The sequence below is a fragment of the Cotesia typhae genome, unplaced genomic scaffold, assembly GCF_013202065.1.
Source record: "Cotesia typhae breed Kobodo isofemale line unplaced genomic scaffold, CoteBio_Ctyphae contig_5, whole genome shotgun sequence".
In the NCBI taxonomy this organism is placed as follows: Eukaryota; Metazoa; Arthropoda; class Insecta; order Hymenoptera; family Braconidae; genus Cotesia; species Cotesia typhae.
In genome coordinates, this window is record NW_027423757.1 from 4,455,291 (window position 1) to 4,475,293 (window position 20,003).

Here is a 20,003-nt window from a genome sequence, read left to right on the forward strand (position 1 = left end):
TTTTATTTTTTTTACTAACACTTTATTAATTTTTATACTATACTACTGTATTTTTAATAATAAACTGTGATATCTTAATTTCGAAAAGGAAAAATAATTTGCTTTGTCTGTAATTGTTTGTCACAGTCATAATTAACTTTAGGGTTGAACTTTTTTACTCGAGACGATGAATGCCTCAATCGGCGTTTATAATTTTTAAAATGTAAGTTACAGTTAATATTATTTATGTAATCATTCAGAAATTCTTTTGGATTATTTTTGTTGGTATGAACTTCAGAAGTGCGCTTTTTTCTCAAGTAAATATCAATAATTTGCCGTAATTTGTTTTTAAATTTCAGTCTTCTGCTCCAAATCCGCTCGACGAGGCCAATACAAACAGCTGTCACGATTCCAATTGCAAGTATTATGAAAGCAGAGTAAACATCAGCTATTCTTGCACTGTGGAATGTCGTCAGGTCCCGGCACTTAGGCATGTCAGGTAACATTCGGTCGCTTATTCTGTCAATAACTCCACGTTCTAGCATCCGTAAAATACTAAAAATATAATTTACAAATTTTTAATTTAACATTGAATGATTTACAAAAAAAAAAAAAAAAAAAAAAAAAAAAATTAATTATTTACTTCAGGTTAATGATTTTTTCATAAGGACTAAATTTTTCCATGGGTAAAGCAACAACTGTAAATGTTTGTCCTACTTCAATTTCTTTTAAAGAACATCTCTCTTGTATTAATGATGTTCTAAGTGTTCTCCTGGCAAGTGTTGCGCTTGCAAAAAAACCATAACTACCTTTGACGGCTTTCTGAAGACCTTGGTTCGTATCAATGCGTGATTCACGAGTATTAAATGCATTTATATACAATTTTCTTAAGTTAGTGTCATTAGTATTCTAAAAATGTACTTAGCTTTAGAAAATATTCAAATTATTTTGTCAAGTACAAGTATAAAATATAAAATATAAAATTACTCTCATAAATTCATCATCAAGATCACTATATCCAACTTTAAAATTATTCTGCAATAAATCTTCAAGCGTCTTGATACCTGTTGCTTGAACAGATAATATTGAAGTAATAAATCCTGCGTAAGCATTGTACATAACTAGTGCAAAAGTAAGACTTGCTAATAGTGCCATTTTTCCTGATAGAGTCATCGGCTTCCATGGTGTTCCTTTGAAAATATGTAAGTTAATAAAAAAAAAATTAAAAAAAGAATTTATTTAAAAAAATTTTATCAGTGATTAAAAAATCTTTTAAATAAGTCTAATACCTTGCATGCACATTATACCAGTACACCAAAGTGTAGCTTCACCAAAAGTTGTGGTTCTTCCGCAATTACGGAAAACATTTCGCGTAATGTAATTTATGAGACTAATAGTAACGATTATCAGAACATGAACGAATGCAACACAGAGCAGAAGACGATTATTGAACGGCTGAAGAAAAATATCTCGCATGAATCCTGATTCCGGTGGTCGTATGTAAATATTTCTTCTATTTAATTGAATAATTAAAATTAATTTAAATTTCTTTTGTAGATTAATAAGAATAATAATTATTTCAAATACATACGTATAACGTATAAGAGGATGTGAAAAACACATATCACGACGTCGCTCATCATTAACCGTGATGTACCCAAGACCAATATCTACGATGCCATTGTTAACATCTCCAAGAAGATGAGTCCAAGCTTTATTGGTAAGTACTCCTACTTTTTCATGCATTACTGTTTCTAAACTAAAAAAAAATAAGAAATTAAATTGCAAAATAAAATTCGCTTAATTACTAAAAATAATTTTTGGAGTCTTAAAAATAAGTTAAGGAAACAACTTTGATACGCGTATCAAAGTTTTTTCCTTAAGGATAATGTGTTGACGATAATATGTTGAGGATATGAACTTTTGATGACTCAGTTTGACCTTACGTTAAACTTCCTATTATGTAAGAAGATGTTATTGTACACGTGTAACCAAATTTATTACTTTTTTTGTTTTTTTAATTGTGTTTTTTACTAACACTCAATTTCAAGTTTAATGTATACATAAGTAACTGGCCTATGTATAATATAATGGTGTTTATATTCAATACCTAGCATTTAAATTGCTGGCTAGAAAATTTATAAAATCATTTAGTGGACGATCTTCTGTCATTTGTTCTTCATACAATGAATTTTCTTCATTTTGATCTTCGTTGGTACCATTTAGAATTCCAATTATAAGTGGCAAATGATAAAAATTATTTCGCAATTCAACATCCACCTATTATTAATCACAATATTGCTTCGATAATTATATTGCATTATAAAGAAAAAGATTTATGATTTATTTTTACAACTCACTGGAAATTTTAGCAATAATTCACCCGGATTCCATGATCCCAAAGAATCTACAATAAGACTAGAATTGTCTATTATTCTTATTTTGTAAATATGAACTACGTAAAAACATACACTTGAATTTTGTTTTTGGGAATAATCGAGATTTTTTGTTACATTATCATTTATGTCTTCTTTTATTTTTGTATCTTTGTATTTGTAACTTTCAACATAACTTCGGAGTGAACTGCAGGTCCTAATAATTTAATCTAGTTAGTTATTTATAATTATATTAAAAAGAATATTTTTGAGACTAAATATACTGAGAGAAAAAATTTCTTTTGACAAAAATGAGCAATATTCTAATAAGAAATTAATTTTTGAAAATTTCTAACAATTTTATTTTTTGTTGAAGAAATAAAAATTTTTCTCACAGTAACTTTCTTGTTGAAGAAAAGTTTTTTAGTTTTGACAAAAAAAAAAAAAAAAATTGAAATTCTTTTTTTTTTTTTTTTTAATTGGAAAAACTTTTTTTCAACAACCAAGTTACTGTGAGAAATATTTTTATTTCTTCAGCTAAAAAATAAAATTGTTGAAAATTTGAAACAAAATAATTTCTTATCACAACAATGCCCATTTGTTTTCAAATAAATTTTTTCTCTCAATAATACATACTTGTTTATATAAAGTTTTGACAATTCACGTTGATTAGAATTTGAATAAACAGACGTTGCGACAATAACGTCGGTATTAATACCAATTGTAAGATTACGAAGACGAGTATCTATTGATATATCTTCAGGTCTCGATGCTATTAACAACCACGATACATAATAATCAAATAATCTTTTAGCAGAAGCCTTCAAAAAATATAATCAATTAAAATTTTAAATCAAGTTTTATACAAATAGATGAATGATTTATTAGTCATACCACTTTCAATACATTGTCAGAAGAGGTATTGTTAATACTGTCAAGTAATACAATAGCGCCTATACGATATAAATTTATTTGTAGCGCTTCTGGTAATTTTGGATTGTTTGCTGATTGAATTGATACACTTATTCCCTCTTGACTCAAACACTGAATCAAAGGTCGTATGTATGTCATTACAGCGTCTTGAATAAAATAAAACTTATTGTCACGTGCGTCATCAAATTACTTTCCTCGATAATTTACGATACTAAAAAATCCTGTATAATTTAATCTTGCCATAAATTATTTAAATTTTTTTAAAACAATTAGCAATAGTAATTATCAAACTAATAAAATATTTTCATTTAATTTTTCTTTGGATAAATTATCCAGACTATTAATTTAAATTTTATGCTTACGATTTCTTGGAGATAAATCATCGAAAATAACAATTTGTTTCCATGAACGCCATTTAGAAATCTCAAGAATTAATTCCAGTGTCAAGGGTGACGGTGGTTCATATCCAGGTGCTGGGTTGAAGAGACACAATAAAAAAAATAATACTGCAGTATTAAACATATTGTGCTTTTATTGTGCTAAAATAGTTCAATGATATATTTCAAAACTCTATTTCTTCTATTATCATGTATACTTATTAGTGATTGAAAATAAAAGATTAAAGTAAGCTTAATGTTCGCGTGCAGTTTGTTAAATGTTAAAAATAAATTCGGATATACGTGAAATGTTATATTTCTCATTCTTGACTTTTACAACAAATTGAATTGGTTTTTTATGAAAATTGCGGCTATTATAAGTATGATGGACACATTGATTAACTAGGTAGATAGTAAAATCGATTGGAACTAATTTCACAAGTGAGTTATGACCTATCATCTTCTTTAATAATTAGTTGCCATAATAATAATAATAAAAAAAAATAAAAATAAACTAAAAGTTTTGTGGGCTATGATGTTTCTTATTTTATTATAAAAAGGAAATTTAAATATTTGAATTGTAATTACATAAAAGAAAATAATCTTATAAATCGCGTATATTCTAATGACGATTAAGTATTATACAATAATTTTACAAACACGTAGAATAAGTTGAAATGTGTAAATGTCAATGAATGAATAAATTGTACAAACAATTTAAATGAATTGAAGAATGAAGCCCCGAATGTTAAAGTTAATTAATAATTAATAGTAAGTTCATTGTTTACAAGTATTAATACTTTTAAAATAGTCCAATCGTATTTTAGCAGACTTTTTCAACGTTATGTAATATAACCCAAGAGTAACAAATTAAAAGTTATTTAGTGAAGTAATAAATTATTAAAAAATTACAGGACTGTTAATTATTTTGGTAATTATTTATAAGTCGGGTCAAACCTATTTTTGGACATATCTAGGTGGAAAATTAACATTTTTTTTATTCTGCTTGTTTTATCCATAGGTTTGGAAAATTTACACCCATATATTAAAGTATAATGTCTTCCCATAAAACTTCAAAGTTAGTGAATGCAATTTTTTTTATTCTCTTTAATTTAAAATTAAGTCCCATTGTATACATTGTTCATTTAAAACAAATATGACGTACAAGGAAGCGCACATTAATCATTGTTATGATCCTAAAAAAATTTGTTGTGTCACAGAAGACAATGGCAGTTTTAATGGTTACCGGAAAGTGAAAATTTGTTTATTTGTTTAATAAATCACAATATTTATTAATGATAATTTGACACGTTTATGGCATTTCGGCTATATAATCTTGAAAATAAGTACGCGGGGCTTTATTGTTAATGAGAATTTTACTGTGTGATTGTTTATAATTGTCGATTGTAAAAGACTTTTTCACTCCTTGCATACTACATATGATAAAGAAATATTACAATGGCTGGCCATGATAAAAGTAGTAAGAAAATTAGTGCATCTGGTTAAAATTTTGATATAAATTTTTACTAAATAAAGTTACAAAGTAATTTGCAATGTATTCTGAATCGATTACATTACAATCACAGCCTGAAGAAAAATATGAAGTAAGATTAATAAAAGGAGAGTTGAAAAAAAAGCGCTGGTATGAATTTGAAACAAAAATACTTTGGAACAATGCTATTTTTATTATAATTATCCATGTACTAGGGCTGTATTACACTATTACCTTTCCATATTTAGATCATAAAATTTTAACTGTATGGGGTAATTACAATAACCATTCTACACTAAAATTACATCTGAATATTTCGTGAAAATTAAAATAATCTGTGTAATTTTTAATAGGAATTGTTGTTGGATTTATGTCAGGAATAGGAGTAACTGGTGGCGTACATCGATTGTGGACTCATCGAGCATACAAAGCTAATGTTCCACTTAGAATTATTTTGGCAACTTTATACTACATTGCTGGACAGGTAATTCAATATTAATCATTTTCATTATATTATATGATACCCGAAAAAAATTAAAAATTACTTTCAAGGTTCTATTTAAAAGTGTTACAATCAAATTTTATTATTTACTTTCCAGAACAGAATTTATAATTGGGTCAGAGATCACAGGGTCCATCACAAATATACAGACACGCCTGCTGATCCTCATGATACAAATCGCGGCTTCTGGTTTAGCCACGTCGGGTGGCTGATGATGAAGAAACGTCCAGAAGTACGAAAATTTGGAAAAGAAATTGACATGAGTGACGTTATCAATGATCCAGTCGTCCAATTCTTTGATGAGTACTATCACAACGGCTTTTCTTTTCGTAAAACTATATACAGTGATTTTAAAAAAAATAATTTATTAATTTTTTTATTTGGTACAGAAATTATTTGTTGCTCAACACACTTTTTACTTTTGTGGTTCCAACTTTTATACCTTACTATTTCTTCGATCAAAGCTTAAAATGGTCATTCATATCGCAAGGATTAATCCGTTATCCCATCATTTTAAATGCCACTTGGGCCGTCAACAGTTTTGCTCACATGTTTGGTTATCATACTTATGACAAGTAATTATTATGTCATGCTATACGTTTTTTTTTTAACTTATTAGTTATAGAATCAATCCTTTTTATTTTTAGATCTATCACGCCGGCGGAAAATATGTGGGTGAGCTTTGTTGCTGCTGGAGAAGGGAGCCATTCTTTTCACGTAAAAATTTTTTTTATTTTACTTAGACAATGAGAGAAAGAAAAATTGCTGTGTAGAAAAAAAATTTCTTAGCTCAAAAATTTAAATAATTTAACCATTTAAATTTATTGATTTTTTGAAAAAAGAATATCAATATTTTGAATTAAATATACTATAAAAAAAAAAAAATCATCCTGATTCAAGAGAAAAATTCTTGAACTAAGAAAATAATTTTGAAGAGTTTTATTGTCTTCAATCTAGACGAACAATTCTTGAATCAAATCAAATTTACTTAAAAATTTGTCAGTTAAAGAATTTTTTTACTCAAATTAATATGACGTTCTTTCAAAAAATTTTCTTAATGGTAGAATTTTTTTCTCTCAGTGTAGTTTTGAAAAACTTTAAATTCTTGTAATCTGACACATACATCCATGTCTTATTGACACTTGCTATTTACAGCATGTCTTCCCGTGGGACTATAAAGCATCTGAATTCAAAAGTGTTTTCTTCAATGCAACGACCTGTTGGATTGACATGTTCGCTCAAATTGGTTGGGCATATGATTTACGAACTGTATCTCCGGAACACATAAAACGCACAGTTCAAAGAAGAGGAGACGGAACACACCCAATTTATCACACCAGTTGAACAATAAAATAAAAATTTTACAACAGAAAAAAAATAAATAACAAATTCATTTTATAAAGTAGTTTTTTTTTTCTACAACTAAAAAAATGAAATATGTTGTAAACAAGGAAAGTTGATTATAAAATTTCTTTAATTGATTATGCAAATGGAAACAATGCAATGAACTCTAGTGTCATTGACATTGTTCTGTGGTTTAATAATATCGTTATGAATAAATGTAAAGAGAAAAACGATTAAAGAAGTGGCGTTACACGTGCTACAATGTATCATTAGTTTCTAATAATTCATATAAATTAAAAATAACAATAAACAATGGCCTTACTTATATATTATTTACAAGTTCAAATTTCACTTACCACCGCATAATAATCAGTAATCAAATATTTGCCATCTCCAATCCTCCTTAAAGTTATATATATTCGTGTCAATGACTCACGAAATTCATTGTAAGTTTTAGTTTTGTTCCGTTCAATCCAGGAGAACTCCAAGTGTTAAATCGAAAAACGGACAAAACTTAAAATTTCTAATAAGCGTTCGACTGGTTCAATAATTAAATTTTTTTTATTGATATTTTGTCTTCTTAACATTAATAAGCGCTGAAAAAAAATAATTTTTCACAATGACTATTTTACTGCATAAATTTATCATCTAAAATTAAAATTCCGAAAATATAAAATAGTGATAATTTTGGACTTGGTTATTTTTTAATTTTTAAACAAAAATGCCACCTAATTTTACAACCTTGTACCGACGTCCTGACAAAGAAGAAAACATAAAGCAAAATGAAAGTGAAGAATTTCTTGAAAATAAAAAAGAATTAACAAAAAAGCGTTGGTATGAATTTGAAACAGAAGTAGTTTGGAGCAATGTGATAATTATAACATTTTTACATGTTATGGCTTTGTATTACCTGTTTGCTTATCCGTATTGGAAGTATAAAATTTTAACAGTTTGGGGTAAGTATTAATATTATTATTATATCATAATATTGATTGTAAAATCAATTATTGATGGAAATATTAATTCAAAGGGATTGTTGTGGGAACGATGGGAGGAATCGGAGTAACGGGTGGTGCTCATCGGCTGTGGACTCATCGGGCTTACAAAGCAAAAACGCCACTAAGAATTATTCTGGCCATCCTGTTTTATACTGCTGGGCAGGTACGCTCAACTATATGACATGATTATTAAATTCAATTAATAAATCTGACAATTGCTTTCGCAGAATAAAATATTTGATTGGGTCAGAGATCACCGAGTTCATCACAAGTACACAGAAACTCCTGCAGACCCTCATGACAGCAAACATGGTTTCTGGTTCAGTCATGTCGGCTGGCTGATGTTAAAGAAACGGCCAGAAGTTATTGAAAAAGGAAATCAAATTGATATGAGCGACATTCTCAATGATCCAGTTGTTCAATTCTTCGACAGGTATTTCTTTACATATTTTTTTCTTACATCTTACCAAATCATTCAATTTTTTAATGTTGTTTTGCATTTCAGACATCACATGAAGATGAAGCTACTTTTCAACATGATAATCCCGGTCTTTATACCAATTTACTTCTTCAATCAAAGTTTCAAATGGTCATTCATCACTCAAGTATTCATGCGTTATCCATGGAGCTTGAATTTCACTTGGTCTGTCAATAGCTTCGCTCATATGTTTGGATACCGCCCCTATGACAAGTAATTAACATTGAAGATTAATTTACATAAATGTACAGTAATAAAGACTCGTGTGAATAAATCTTAATTTTTTTTTTTAGGAACATAGCACCGGCAGAAAATTTACTTGTAAGTTATGTCTCTGGAGGAGAAGGCCAGCACTCATACCATGTGAGAATTATTTTTTCTTACTTCTATTACTTTTAGTTTTAGTTTAAAATGCTCATCATTTTCTGAAAAAATATTTTAAATGAACTTCTAAAATTCAAAGACGAAATTCTAAAATTATTTGAAAAATAAAATTTCTGGATTCTTTTTACATGCCCTATTTATATTATAAATATAATCATACCTTAAATTCGAATAATGATTCACAGCATGTCTTCCCGTGGGATTACAAGGCAGCTGAGTTCAAAAGTGTGTTATTCAATACGACGACCTGCTGGATTGATTTATTTGCGAAAATAGGATGGGCATACGATTTGCGAACTGTATCTCCAGAACATATAAAGCGCGTTGTTGAAAGAAAAGGCGACGGAACACATCCGATATATTCATGTTTATCAAAAAACTAGAATTACTTTACACATAGTCATTAAACAAAATGCGCTAGTTATTATTCACTTTAATATTTATTTTGTAATTTCATTCATGTTAAACTTATTAAACTTATTAATCTTATAATTATCAATGACGAATTTTAATTTTAGTTAATTCATCAAGATTTTTTGTTGTATATTTTATCTAATAAATAAATTATAATTATAATTACTATAATCAAAATTATGGTTGAATTTTTTCTTTAAATATATAATACTGAAGTTAGCGGTCAGCTGTTAATTTAAAAAATTTTTTTAACAAATTAATTACAATAAGAAAATGCTTCTAAAAATTTTTACTTGTAATTTTTATTAATTTTCACATGTGAAACTTTTTAATAAAATTTTTTTTCAATAATTTAATTGCTATAAAATTCCAAAAAAATTTTTAATATCTGTCAACTTCAGTGTTATTTAAATATGCTTATATATGATATGCATTACTTGAATTGTATTTTCGTATAATTGTTTATTTAATCAGCATTTTATTCAAGCACTCTTGATTTTCATAAATGTTAAAATTACACAACGGATATTTTTTGTTCACATAACTTATGTAACAAAATTAAGGTCAAGAACTTTTGACTTCCATTAATTAACATTTTAAGTAATTGTAATCACCTGACATGCTTGCATATAATTATTCATTTCATAAAAATAAGTTTTATTATTTATTCAATTTGTTACAAGTTTGATTATTACGCTCCTTTTCACTATCAATGAAAATTTAAGTTATTACTTAAGCACGCGGTTCAGAAATGACGCTGTGGCGCCATCTGTTAGTAAATATCTTTGTCAAAAATTAAGCGATGCTGCCATATTTTCTTTGCTCCCATCACCAACGCACAGTTTTAAATTACTTTTTTTTCTTGTTAATATCGCCATTATTATTATCATTGTTATTATTATTTCAATAATCATAATAATAAAGTTGCCTCCAACAATAATCAGGTATCGTTGTCACAACGGAGCCAGCTTTCGTTAAATTACATACGAATGATTAAATTGTGTCCCTTTGTTTTAAAAGTGTGTTTATCAAAAAAAATAAATTTTATAAATACATCAAGTATGCAACAGTGTATTTATTGCACGTGATTAATTAATATTTTGAATTGTTTTTTAAAATACTGGTAAATATCTGTTGTTATTTACGTGGTACTAACTGTAATTTTAAACGTACTATTTATCAATTAGATATAACAAATAACAATCTAAAAATAATTAATTGATATAATATTTTTTTATTTACAACTAAAAATCAATTTAATTTCCAAAATAAATTTATATTTTACATTTGAGCGGTAATATTTATACACTGTAACCTAAAAAAATTTACTAAGTTTCTATTTAAATGCTTTCTCAATAAATTATAACTATAAATATTTTTTCTGAAATTTAGAACTCAAAAATGAATACACCGAATCCAGGAGAATCAACTGGGGATAAACGGTTATCCGAAACAAATGTCCAAAGTGTACCGCATAATTTAACGACTTTACAAAATGTCCAAGGCCTACAGACAGTGCAAACTATTGTCCAGAGCTCGGTACAAACAATTCAGTCGACCCAGAATGTCGTAAATACAAGTGCGGCAATCGTCGGTAAATCGATATCGCTAGATTTAAATCAAAAATTACCATTGATAAAGTCTGTCGTGCAAACCGCGCCGTCAACCAGCGAGCCTGGAAAAATACCACCAAATTTTCCTCCGGTTGGCTCAACTTTACGAATAACTGTACCTTCGACACTCACTGTTGATCGGCAAGGCCAACCGCAAATGCAAATCCAATCTTCTCAGCCTCAGCAAACTACCCAACAAGTTGTTACAACCATCCCAGCTACGTATCATGTTCCTCGTGGACCAGCAGCAGTTGCTAATATTTCAGCACCTAGGTCTACTGTGGCTACACCAATCGTTAGAGCTAGTACTGGTCCATCTGTTGTTCCGATTTCAAGAGTCGGGTGAGTTATAAACTTTAGTTGAGCTTTTAATTACAACTATTTCTTATAATAACATTTTCTATCAAATTCATAACAAGAAAAAAAATTTTAATAATTTTTTGAAAAGATTCCTGTAAAATTTTATATTCTAAATTTTTTTAATTAATTTTTTTAGAGTAACAGCGGCTGTTACAAATACTCAGTGGCTACCAAAAGCACCAATGACGCATACGCAACCTCAAAGACTTCCAGTACCACCAGTAAATCGCGTAACAGCACGACCACCTAACGCTGTTTATAGTGGCCAACAGCAACAACAACAACAACAACAACAACAACAACAACAACAACAACAACAACAACAACAACAACAACAACAACAACAACAACAACAACAACAACAACAACAACAACAACAACAACAACAACAACAACAACAACAACAACAACAACAACAACAACAACAGCAGCAGCAGCAGCAGCAGCAGCAGCAGCAGCAGCAGCAGCAGCAGCAGCAGCAGCAGCAACAGCAACAACAACAACAACAACAACAACAGCAGCAACAGCAACAGCAACAACAGCAACAACAACAACAACAACAACAACAACAACAACAACAACAACAACCACCATCACCACAACAACAGCGGCTGGTAGCACCAGCTCAAGCACGACCAATCCAAACTACAGTAGTAGCCAGTGTAACTCCAGGAACTCCTTCAAGACTGTTGACTCCGGTTTTACAATCTAATAGTGCAATTACACGGATACCTGTGGCACAACCACGGCCTGTTGGAGCACAAATAGTCAATACCACGACAGCTGTTCAAGCAGCGATACGTCATACACCTCAAACAATTCAAATAAGTCAGCAGCAGCAACAGCAACAACAGCCTACTCGGCCTATCACCACCATAGCTACCAATCGCGTTACATTGACAGCACCTGTAGGAACCGCTAGTCGGATAACTAATACAACTCCCGTAGCAATACAACCAACGATTGGTAGACCGCCGAATCCAACATCTGGAGTAACAACTGCAAGTTTTAATCGCGTTGTAATTCCTTCCCAACAAGTACAACAACCTGGACAGTCGCATCCTCCTGGTACAAGGGTCGTACAAACAATAACTTCTTTATCAAATATCAATACCGTCTCGCGAATAATTGCCGCTACAACGAATCCATCTAATATTGCAAGAGTTACACCCTCAACGCCTCCATCTGGGCCAAGAATAACACTACATCAGTTGCCTATCACGACAACTCGGACAATTCCCGCTCCAGTAAAACCCTTGGTAGCAGGTCAAGCTATCGCTCAAGCGGTTCAAATAAAATCTACTGGACAACCAACAACTTTGAGAGTCGCACAGGCAAATGTTGTGGGTACTACCTCTAATATTTCAACAATCACGACAGCCGCATCAATTGTTACCGGTACACCAGCATCTACCGCTACTATTATTATTAATAGTAACAATAATAGTAGTCATAATTCACCAACTCCTCAATCTGTACCTCAATCTTCACTATACACTCAATATCGTCAAGGAACTGTTCAGCCAGTGAGGCTTATCGTCGAGCCGAGTAGTCACGAAGAAAATCATGGAAAACCGAATGCTTCTCCACGTCCAAGCATACTGAGAAAACGTGATCACGATAATTCTCCCGCTAAAGGTTTATTTTTTATTTATATATTTTGTTATTGATTAGAAAAATTCAACTTTATTAATTTAATAAATTTATTTTTAGGTGCTGTTAAAAATTTAGTCCCAATGTTAACGGCTTTACCTCTAGTAACGGCACCTCCTAATTCGAGTCCACCTATGTCTCCACGACGGGAGCGAGACGGAGCCCGTGACAGCTCTGGCTCAACGACTGTATCGGCTACCTCTTCGCCGGGGTTGGACGAAGAGCCTGAGCAGTCTAGAATCCCGATGAATCAAACGATGGAAATGTCTCCCAGAAAAAAACCACGTAAACAACAGCTAACTGGTAACGAGCTGACCGAGCCAAGGTGCTCCGAAGAAGACATGCAATTTATTAGTGAAGAAAAGTTTAAACGAGATGCAAGAGAGGATATCAAAGATAGATTTGGTGTGGATAAAAAACAAAATTTAAACTCTCAACAGGATAGAAATGTTACGACTTCGACTGTGATTAAAAAGACACGGCCCACGTCAAGTTTAATCGGTAATTTTCTTTAATATTAAATAGAATAGTTAAAAGTATTAATTAATAGTTAATTAATTGATTAATTAAATTTTTATTTTTTTGTCAAGATCCTTCCTGGAAAAATTGTAGGCTAAATCATTATCGAAGACCTAGTGATGTGAGGCCGCGAGAAGAGAGATTACAGTCTGTTGCTGATATAGCCCAACAAAAATATGTATTACAAAGACTTCATGGTTGGAAAATTTATCAGTTGACTGCTCAAATGGAAGATTTGGCAGAACTTGAAAAGCAGGTTAGTATTTAATCACTTTTTTTATTTATGAATTGAAAATTAATTTAATAATAATTATTTGTTATTTATTCGGTGATTAAAGGTCCATGATAAATTAAAAACAACATTGTGTATGCTGGAATCTCAACAACCGAAACCAAGGCACGATGACGACTTGGAGCGGGTTAATGAATTAATCAAAGGAAATATGCAGCGTAGTCATTTAATAAGCGAGGGTATGACTGAAGCCAGGTCACAGTTAGTAGCTATTTTCGAGCATAAAAACGCTATTAATAAAATTATCCAATGTTTCGGTAATAAAAGAGCTCAGAAGAAACGAGAAAAACAATAAATAAATGAATCCAACATTGTTGAATTGCTGTTGACACAGCAATTAAATATAAATCAAATAACTGTATAGAATAATTATTACATTAACAAGATTTAAAAAATATTAAACATTTTTCTAATTTGTCAAAAATATATGTTATCAAAAATTAATAATAAATTAAAATTTTTTTAAATATTAATAATCAAAATATCTATAGCATTTATTTAATTGCGTAACCAAGGTTACGAGTAAACAAGTTTCTTATTAAATATATATTGTAAATTATGTACTATGCATAGAAGTTCAACATTCAATCATTAAAATGTGGGGACACAGTCCTGCTCTAGACTTTCAGGAAGAAAATATAAAAGATAATTCTGATAATAAATCATTAGAAGTATTAACAGTGGGAGCTAAAGATCCAAGACATATTATTAAAACTTTAGCTTCATCATCGGTAAATCAAAAATATTTTATTAATTTTCATGTTATCGAATCATCATTAGAACCTATTGCTAGATCAATTCTACTTCTTCATATTTGCCTTGAAAAGGACCTGGGTATTTTAATAATTAAATAAAATAATTCTCAACAAGATAAAAATCAATTAATACTAACCAAATACTTGAAGGCTTACAGGTAGCAAGTAGATACTTTCTAGAAATATTAGGCAATTCTCTTTTGGTACCCGCAACTGCCAAGTACTTGACAAAAGCGGCATATCAATTGATCAGTGTAATCACTCAAACACTACCATGCCCTTGGATAAGCATTGAAACACTCAAATATAAAGATAAAGACTTATTAGAAGCTATTTTTAAGTAAGTAAATAATTTACGTCAAGTGTTTACAAGTTTAAAATTCTTTTATTGTTTACATTAGGTTCTGGATTCGTGCTGTGTGTGAAGGTGTACCAATCGTCAAATACTGGGATCAACGGATTAGAAAATCATTAGGGACAAGATATGATTACAGAGATGGTGCTTTTGATTGGGATTATCATATGGTTTTAAAAGAAAAAAATATTCCTTATTTGACTTCTCATGAGTACAAGTAATTAAATTAAATTATGTCACATTGAGTTATGTACTAAGTATCATTTATTTATTATTAAAGATTTTGGAGAAATAATGGAATTGCATTCACGTGGTTGGAGACAGAACCTGCAAGAAGTAATCCAACTTTGATAAGCAGCGTAGTACCTTACAAAGAAGGTTTTATTCACAATGCATATGCTGGAGACATCGTCAATGGACCTTATTTAACTTGGCTAGCTGATAAAAAAGATGAAAAAAAGTTAATAATCTATATTATTAAGAGAATAAGAAAAATTTTGTGTCTAAGATAGTTGTATGATAAAATAGGTATTTTTAGTGCCATTGCAAAGGTCTTGATTTGAATTTGTGCCTTTTCAAAGTTTCATATCATTATCACCGATAGTCAATTTATTATAAAGTATTTAGGCTGCATTTGAAAATGCTCTATCTTAAGATACATAATTAACAAATGATCTTGTATCTTGTGAACTATTGACATTTTTAAAGATATAAGCTCATCCCGATGTTACACTCATCGAGACCTTTCATTTGAGTACCCACATGCATTTTTGAGATATTTTTCATTTATACATATATACAATATATATAAATATATAAAATATATAAAAAATTGATGTGGGTACTCAAATGAAAGGTCTCGATGAGTGTAACATCGGGATGAGCTTATATCTTTAAAAACGTCAATATTTAAGAAAGTACAATAAAATTTAACAAAAGTAATTATTCAACAAAGCAAGTTTTATATATTTATAGTTCAGAAATTACGGCAGTCACTACGTGACTGCAAGGTTACTGGTTTACATAAATGTATTATGTAAATATAGTAACTGTTTTTTTATTTTTTAGAAAACTAAGAGCAACAGATGCGGCAGAAGAACAAATAACAAAATTATTTTATCAAATACGAATTCATGAATTGAGCCCCGATGATCTTACAGCAGCACATAGAGATAAAGCAATTTTAAATGGGACATTAGTGACGGAGATGCCGGATATTGACATTGAGCAAGAGTCTTGGGTGTTGAAAAAATTAGAAAAGAGAGATTTTTCTTCTTGGATTGATATCTCTCAAGCAAAGGTATGTATCAAGTAAATTAATATAAAATTTAACAATTTTATTAATAATTCTTATTACGTTGCAGGTCATTTATCACTCAGCTTCGTCTTTTTTAAAGTATAAAAATAAATGTGAATGGGTAAATAAATTTGATGTAATATTTATCGCTCATAATATGATTAATCACTTAGTAAGTATCGTGCCTCTGATGAATAAAAAGGGTATACTGATAGTTGAGTCCCGGCGATTGTTAGTCGAAGCAAAGAAAAAAGAGTTAGAAGAGTTTTCTAATGAATTACAAAATATAGCCAAAAGTGTTGGTATTAAATTATTCGAAACGTTTAATCCTCATGATGATAATTTTGCTCGATTTGTCATTGATACTTAAAAATATAAATAATAAATTATTTTTTACAAACAATAAGCTAATTATATTTAAGTAATATACTATGATGATAATAATAAAAATGTGAGCTTTATATGATAATATTTACAAATATATATTATTAATAATATAAGTAATTTGTTTAAAGATTTTTGAATTATAAAATTACACTTAATTTCAAAAATCGTTTACGAGGTATTATCAATAAAAAAAATCGAATTGATTAATAATTATTAATTTTTAAATAATTCATCCAAGAAGTTCAAACTCTTCATCCGATGTGTCATATTGCCGATCCAATTTTTCAAAGCCTAAAACTGGATAAAATATATAATTATTCATTTAAATTATCTATAAGATTTTTTGAAGTATTAGTACATACGATTTGAAGATGCTACTCCAAATGCCTCAGCAGCAACATCATCAACGGGCGACCAATGTGCAGGACTTTCAGCACACAATTCAAAAAGAGGTTGCTTTTCAGGAGTAATGAGTTCACTTTGCATTGATCTACATAATGATTTGAAATCTTTTTCTGTAGCGCAGAAAAAACACTGAAAAAAATATATTTACATTTTAAAAACATATTTACTTACTCTAGGCTTTATTATTAATATGTAAATAAATAATTTTAATTACAAGTGCTACTGAAGGATCCATTCCTGTTATCGGAATTCGACTTGCAGCTTTACAATGATACGTAAGGTCCATTTCAATGTCGTTTTCATCTAGTTTTTGATTTACACAACCGTATCTTTGGGTCGTGTGAGGATCCAAGTAAATTACGTGATCGTCTGTATTGATATTCAACAAATGTTATATTGAAAAAAATATAGTATAAAAAAATTATTAAATTAATTAAAACATACCAACACAACCGATAAAGTATAATGCAAGATTTGGTTTTCCTCCTATGACTCCGAGAGACTGCGGTAATTTAAAAGATGTCTACAAAAAACAATTATCACTGTACCACTCATGTAATTTAAATAACAAGTTTTTAGTGAATAATAAATTACTTTAAGGCCATTAATGTAAACTGGATTGATGTCACTCAAGCCTAATCTTAGTGGTATTAAAAGTAATAAAGGTTTCCATTGACTAGGTGCTCTCAAAGGTTCATCGCCATCAACCTCAACAGCTGTCGTTCCTCCTTCAAATCTACATTGCCTCACTAAAAATATCAATGACTAATTAATATTAATTTTATGAACATATTACACCTTATAGATTAGCATTAACATGGTTGTCAGTCAAATCCAGAAGAAAGGATTTTTAGCTACATATTTTTGTAAATTGTTATCTATTGAGAAGCCTAGTTATTTAAGAGAAATGTTTGAATCTAGAAAGAAATAATGAATCTAGAAGATCGGAAAGAATTGCAATTAAAAATAACAAATATGAACTATTTAATCCCCAAGTTCTCAAAATCACATCTAGAATACTCTTTCGTGATACACCAGCCGAAGTATTAGATGTAAGTTCATTAGAAATATTCAAAAAAAATATGTTTGAATACTTATTATCAACTGATCTCTGGTTTTATGTCACGTATGTCTACATGTGTAATGTTATACCTATAACGTAAAATCAAGAATTAAAAATATTAATATTTGTAGTACAGGTCGATATTTCAAACAGGTCTTATTTAAATCTTAATTGCATCTCTTTATGTATTATTTATTATTATTATTATTATTATTATTATTATTATTATTATTATTATTATTATTATTATTATTATTATTATTATGAATCTAATTCACTATAAATCTTTAAACAAGAAAATTAATTATGTATGAATGGTTAATATTTGTTGATTATTTTTACTCTTCTTTTTATTATGCTTTTAAATCTAATTATTATAAGTATTCTTTATGGATGGGGTAGAAGTACCGTTTGTGGCCAGTGTACCTTTTTTGACCACTTTATTTTCAAATTATTGTATAAATATTTCTATAAGCTCAAGACTTTGTGAATTCAATTCGTATAAATGTATTAATTTATAAATTCTATAAAAATTTTACTTGAATAGTTAAATTTTTTCCAAATTCACTAAAAAATCAAGTGGTCAAAAATGGTCCTATGGCCAAAACTGGTACTTCTACCCTATCTACAGTTTATACACAAAATCTTTTTGTATTTAATATCTTGCCATTCGGCCTGTGCCTTGGCATTTAATATCAATAAATAAATAATTTCTTGCATGTTACCCAAAAATTATAAGTCACTTACAAACATCATTGACAATTAATGTGTTATCAAGCGCCACGTGAATAGTTATTGAACTCCATTCATCGTATACAACTAGCTTTCTGCGGTAAAAATAAATAATGTTAATGGTACAATTTTTGACTGATTGATATTTTGCTTTACACTTGAAGTAATTACTTTAATACTTGTGCTATGGTATTTGGACCAAACCACTGACCAACTTCTTTGCCTTCGGTTGCTCCCATAAGTGCTATTTGATGTATAGAAAATGGTGCCGTTCTTCTGTCTTCAAATCGACTTAAGATTTTTAAATAGGTACTGTCTTTTGTTTCTTGTGTCCATTGCCAATCACGTCCTGTGTTCAAATAATTAATGATTATCATTATAAAAAAATCAACCACTTAATAATTAAAATTAAACTTGTTAGTTATAAAATCAATATACCTAAATGAAGTGCAACTAACGCTTGTGCTAAAACCATTTGTCCACATCTTAACATACAACCCCATCCCTTGTCAGATGTAAATGCTGAACTGTTTCCACCAATTGGTATGAAACCTTTGCGATAAGTGAACCATAGCTTCGATTTTATATCTCTTCTTATTGTTTCCAACTCTAAATGATAAAAATAATAAATAATCATTAGTAATTACATTAATTTATAAATTTAGTTAGTTGAAAAATAAATTCATTAAAAATAAAACCTTTTATAGCGTTATATTTTTTCCCGAGTATCCATACTGGCTCGTGTGTTTGTGGTATATCGTCCAACTCCTCCGAACTATTTTGCATAAATAAACTATCCATTGTTAGTTTATTTACAATGTCTGATCTCACAATGTCTAAAACACTGAACATTGTATAATTATATACTTATATTTCATTGATATCAATGGATTATACCTACAACAACAATAATTAATAATAACAATAATAATTAACAAAAGATAAATTAATAAAACATAATCGTACATAAATTGTTTGTAGAAAAAAAAATCTAAAATAATAATACAATGAGGTTAGGAAAATTTTATCAAATAAACTGTCATCTCATGGTCTTACTCACAATTAAATATAAAATTTATGTATATAAGTCATTATTTATTTAAATAGAATATAAAATTTATAGTTTTAAGGTAAAATTAAGGACAAAACATCATGGATTACTTTAATAAAAATTAAAGAATAGAATTAAAATGTCAACAACAAAAGATTCAGACTGGTAGTGACAGCTGTTGTTATGATTGGAGATCATAAAAAAAAAATATAAGTGAAAATATACACACATGCATAGTCTTGTAT

General features: G+C 29.3%; 5 protein-coding genes across 8 annotated transcripts; 3 read left to right on the forward strand and 2 right to left on the reverse strand.

The window, feature by feature from the left end:
• Positions 1 to 74: 74 nt before the first annotated feature.
• On the reverse strand, positions 75 to 4,914 carry LOC141530963 (glutamate receptor ionotropic, delta-2). The gene is made up of 10 exons (XM_074248365.1): positions 3,650 to 4,914; positions 3,249 to 3,433; positions 2,991 to 3,175; positions 2,340 to 2,571; positions 2,090 to 2,259; positions 1,571 to 1,738; positions 1,269 to 1,492; positions 967 to 1,169; positions 623 to 888; positions 75 to 534 (listed from the first exon to the last, which is right to left on the reverse strand). The coding sequence occupies exons 1-10, from the start codon at positions 3,807 to 3,809 to the stop codon at positions 75 to 77; spliced, it is 2,253 nt and encodes a 750-aa protein (XP_074104466.1). The 5' UTR covers positions 3,810 to 4,914.
• Positions 4,915 to 5,058: 144 nt separating this feature from the next.
• LOC141530296 (uncharacterized) lies at positions 5,059 to 9,453 on the forward strand. Its single transcript, XM_074247321.1, has 12 exons — positions 5,059 to 5,428; positions 5,510 to 5,640; positions 5,756 to 5,961; positions 6,048 to 6,233; positions 6,306 to 6,375; positions 6,814 to 6,999; positions 7,721 to 7,958; positions 8,033 to 8,163; positions 8,228 to 8,433; positions 8,506 to 8,691; positions 8,772 to 8,841; positions 9,048 to 9,453. Exons 1-12 carry the CDS (start codon positions 5,218 to 5,220, stop codon positions 9,243 to 9,245), a joined length of 2,019 nt encoding a protein of 672 aa, XP_074103422.1. The 5' UTR covers positions 5,059 to 5,217; the 3' UTR covers positions 9,246 to 9,453.
• A 759-nt stretch (positions 9,454 to 10,212) lies between these two features.
• On the forward strand, positions 10,213 to 14,195 carry LOC141530614 (uncharacterized). Its single transcript, XM_074247813.1, has 6 exons — positions 10,213 to 10,399; positions 10,669 to 11,231; positions 11,386 to 12,887; positions 12,963 to 13,403; positions 13,493 to 13,677; positions 13,760 to 14,195. The coding sequence occupies exons 2-6, from the start codon at positions 10,678 to 10,680 to the stop codon at positions 14,006 to 14,008; spliced, it is 2,931 nt and encodes a 976-aa protein (XP_074103914.1). The 5' UTR covers positions 10,213 to 10,399; positions 10,669 to 10,677; the 3' UTR covers positions 14,009 to 14,195.
• A 50-nt stretch (positions 14,196 to 14,245) lies between these two features.
• Positions 14,246 to 16,490, forward strand: Dnaaf3 (Dynein axonemal assembly factor 3). Its single transcript, XM_074247814.1, has 6 exons — positions 14,246 to 14,547; positions 14,619 to 14,808; positions 14,870 to 15,040; positions 15,104 to 15,283; positions 15,892 to 16,123; positions 16,188 to 16,490. Exons 1-6 carry the CDS (start codon positions 14,310 to 14,312, stop codon positions 16,488 to 16,490), a joined length of 1,314 nt encoding a protein of 437 aa, XP_074103915.1. The 5' UTR covers positions 14,246 to 14,309.
• Positions 16,491 to 16,558: 68 nt separating this feature from the next.
• Atg4a (Autophagy-related 4a) lies at positions 16,559 to 19,915 on the reverse strand. Of its 4 annotated transcripts, none has more exons than XM_074247818.1 (10): positions 19,768 to 19,915; positions 19,406 to 19,551; positions 19,146 to 19,316; positions 18,879 to 19,056; positions 18,723 to 18,802; positions 17,507 to 17,661; positions 17,357 to 17,435; positions 17,127 to 17,281; positions 16,870 to 17,041; positions 16,559 to 16,804 (listed from the first exon to the last, which is right to left on the reverse strand). In XM_074247818.1, the coding sequence occupies exons 2-10, from the start codon at positions 19,506 to 19,508 to the stop codon at positions 16,737 to 16,739; spliced, it is 1,161 nt and encodes a 386-aa protein (XP_074103919.1). In that variant the 5' UTR covers positions 19,509 to 19,551; positions 19,768 to 19,915; the 3' UTR covers positions 16,559 to 16,736. The 4 variants fall into 4 exon arrangements, with proteins under 4 accessions (XP_074103919.1, XP_074103917.1, XP_074103918.1 ...); XM_074247816.1 differs by having other exon boundaries at positions 19,406 to 19,604; positions 19,768 to 19,912; XM_074247817.1 differs by having other exon boundaries at positions 16,559 to 16,798; positions 19,406 to 19,604; positions 19,674 to 19,823.
• Positions 19,916 to 20,003: the final 88 nt, after the last annotated feature.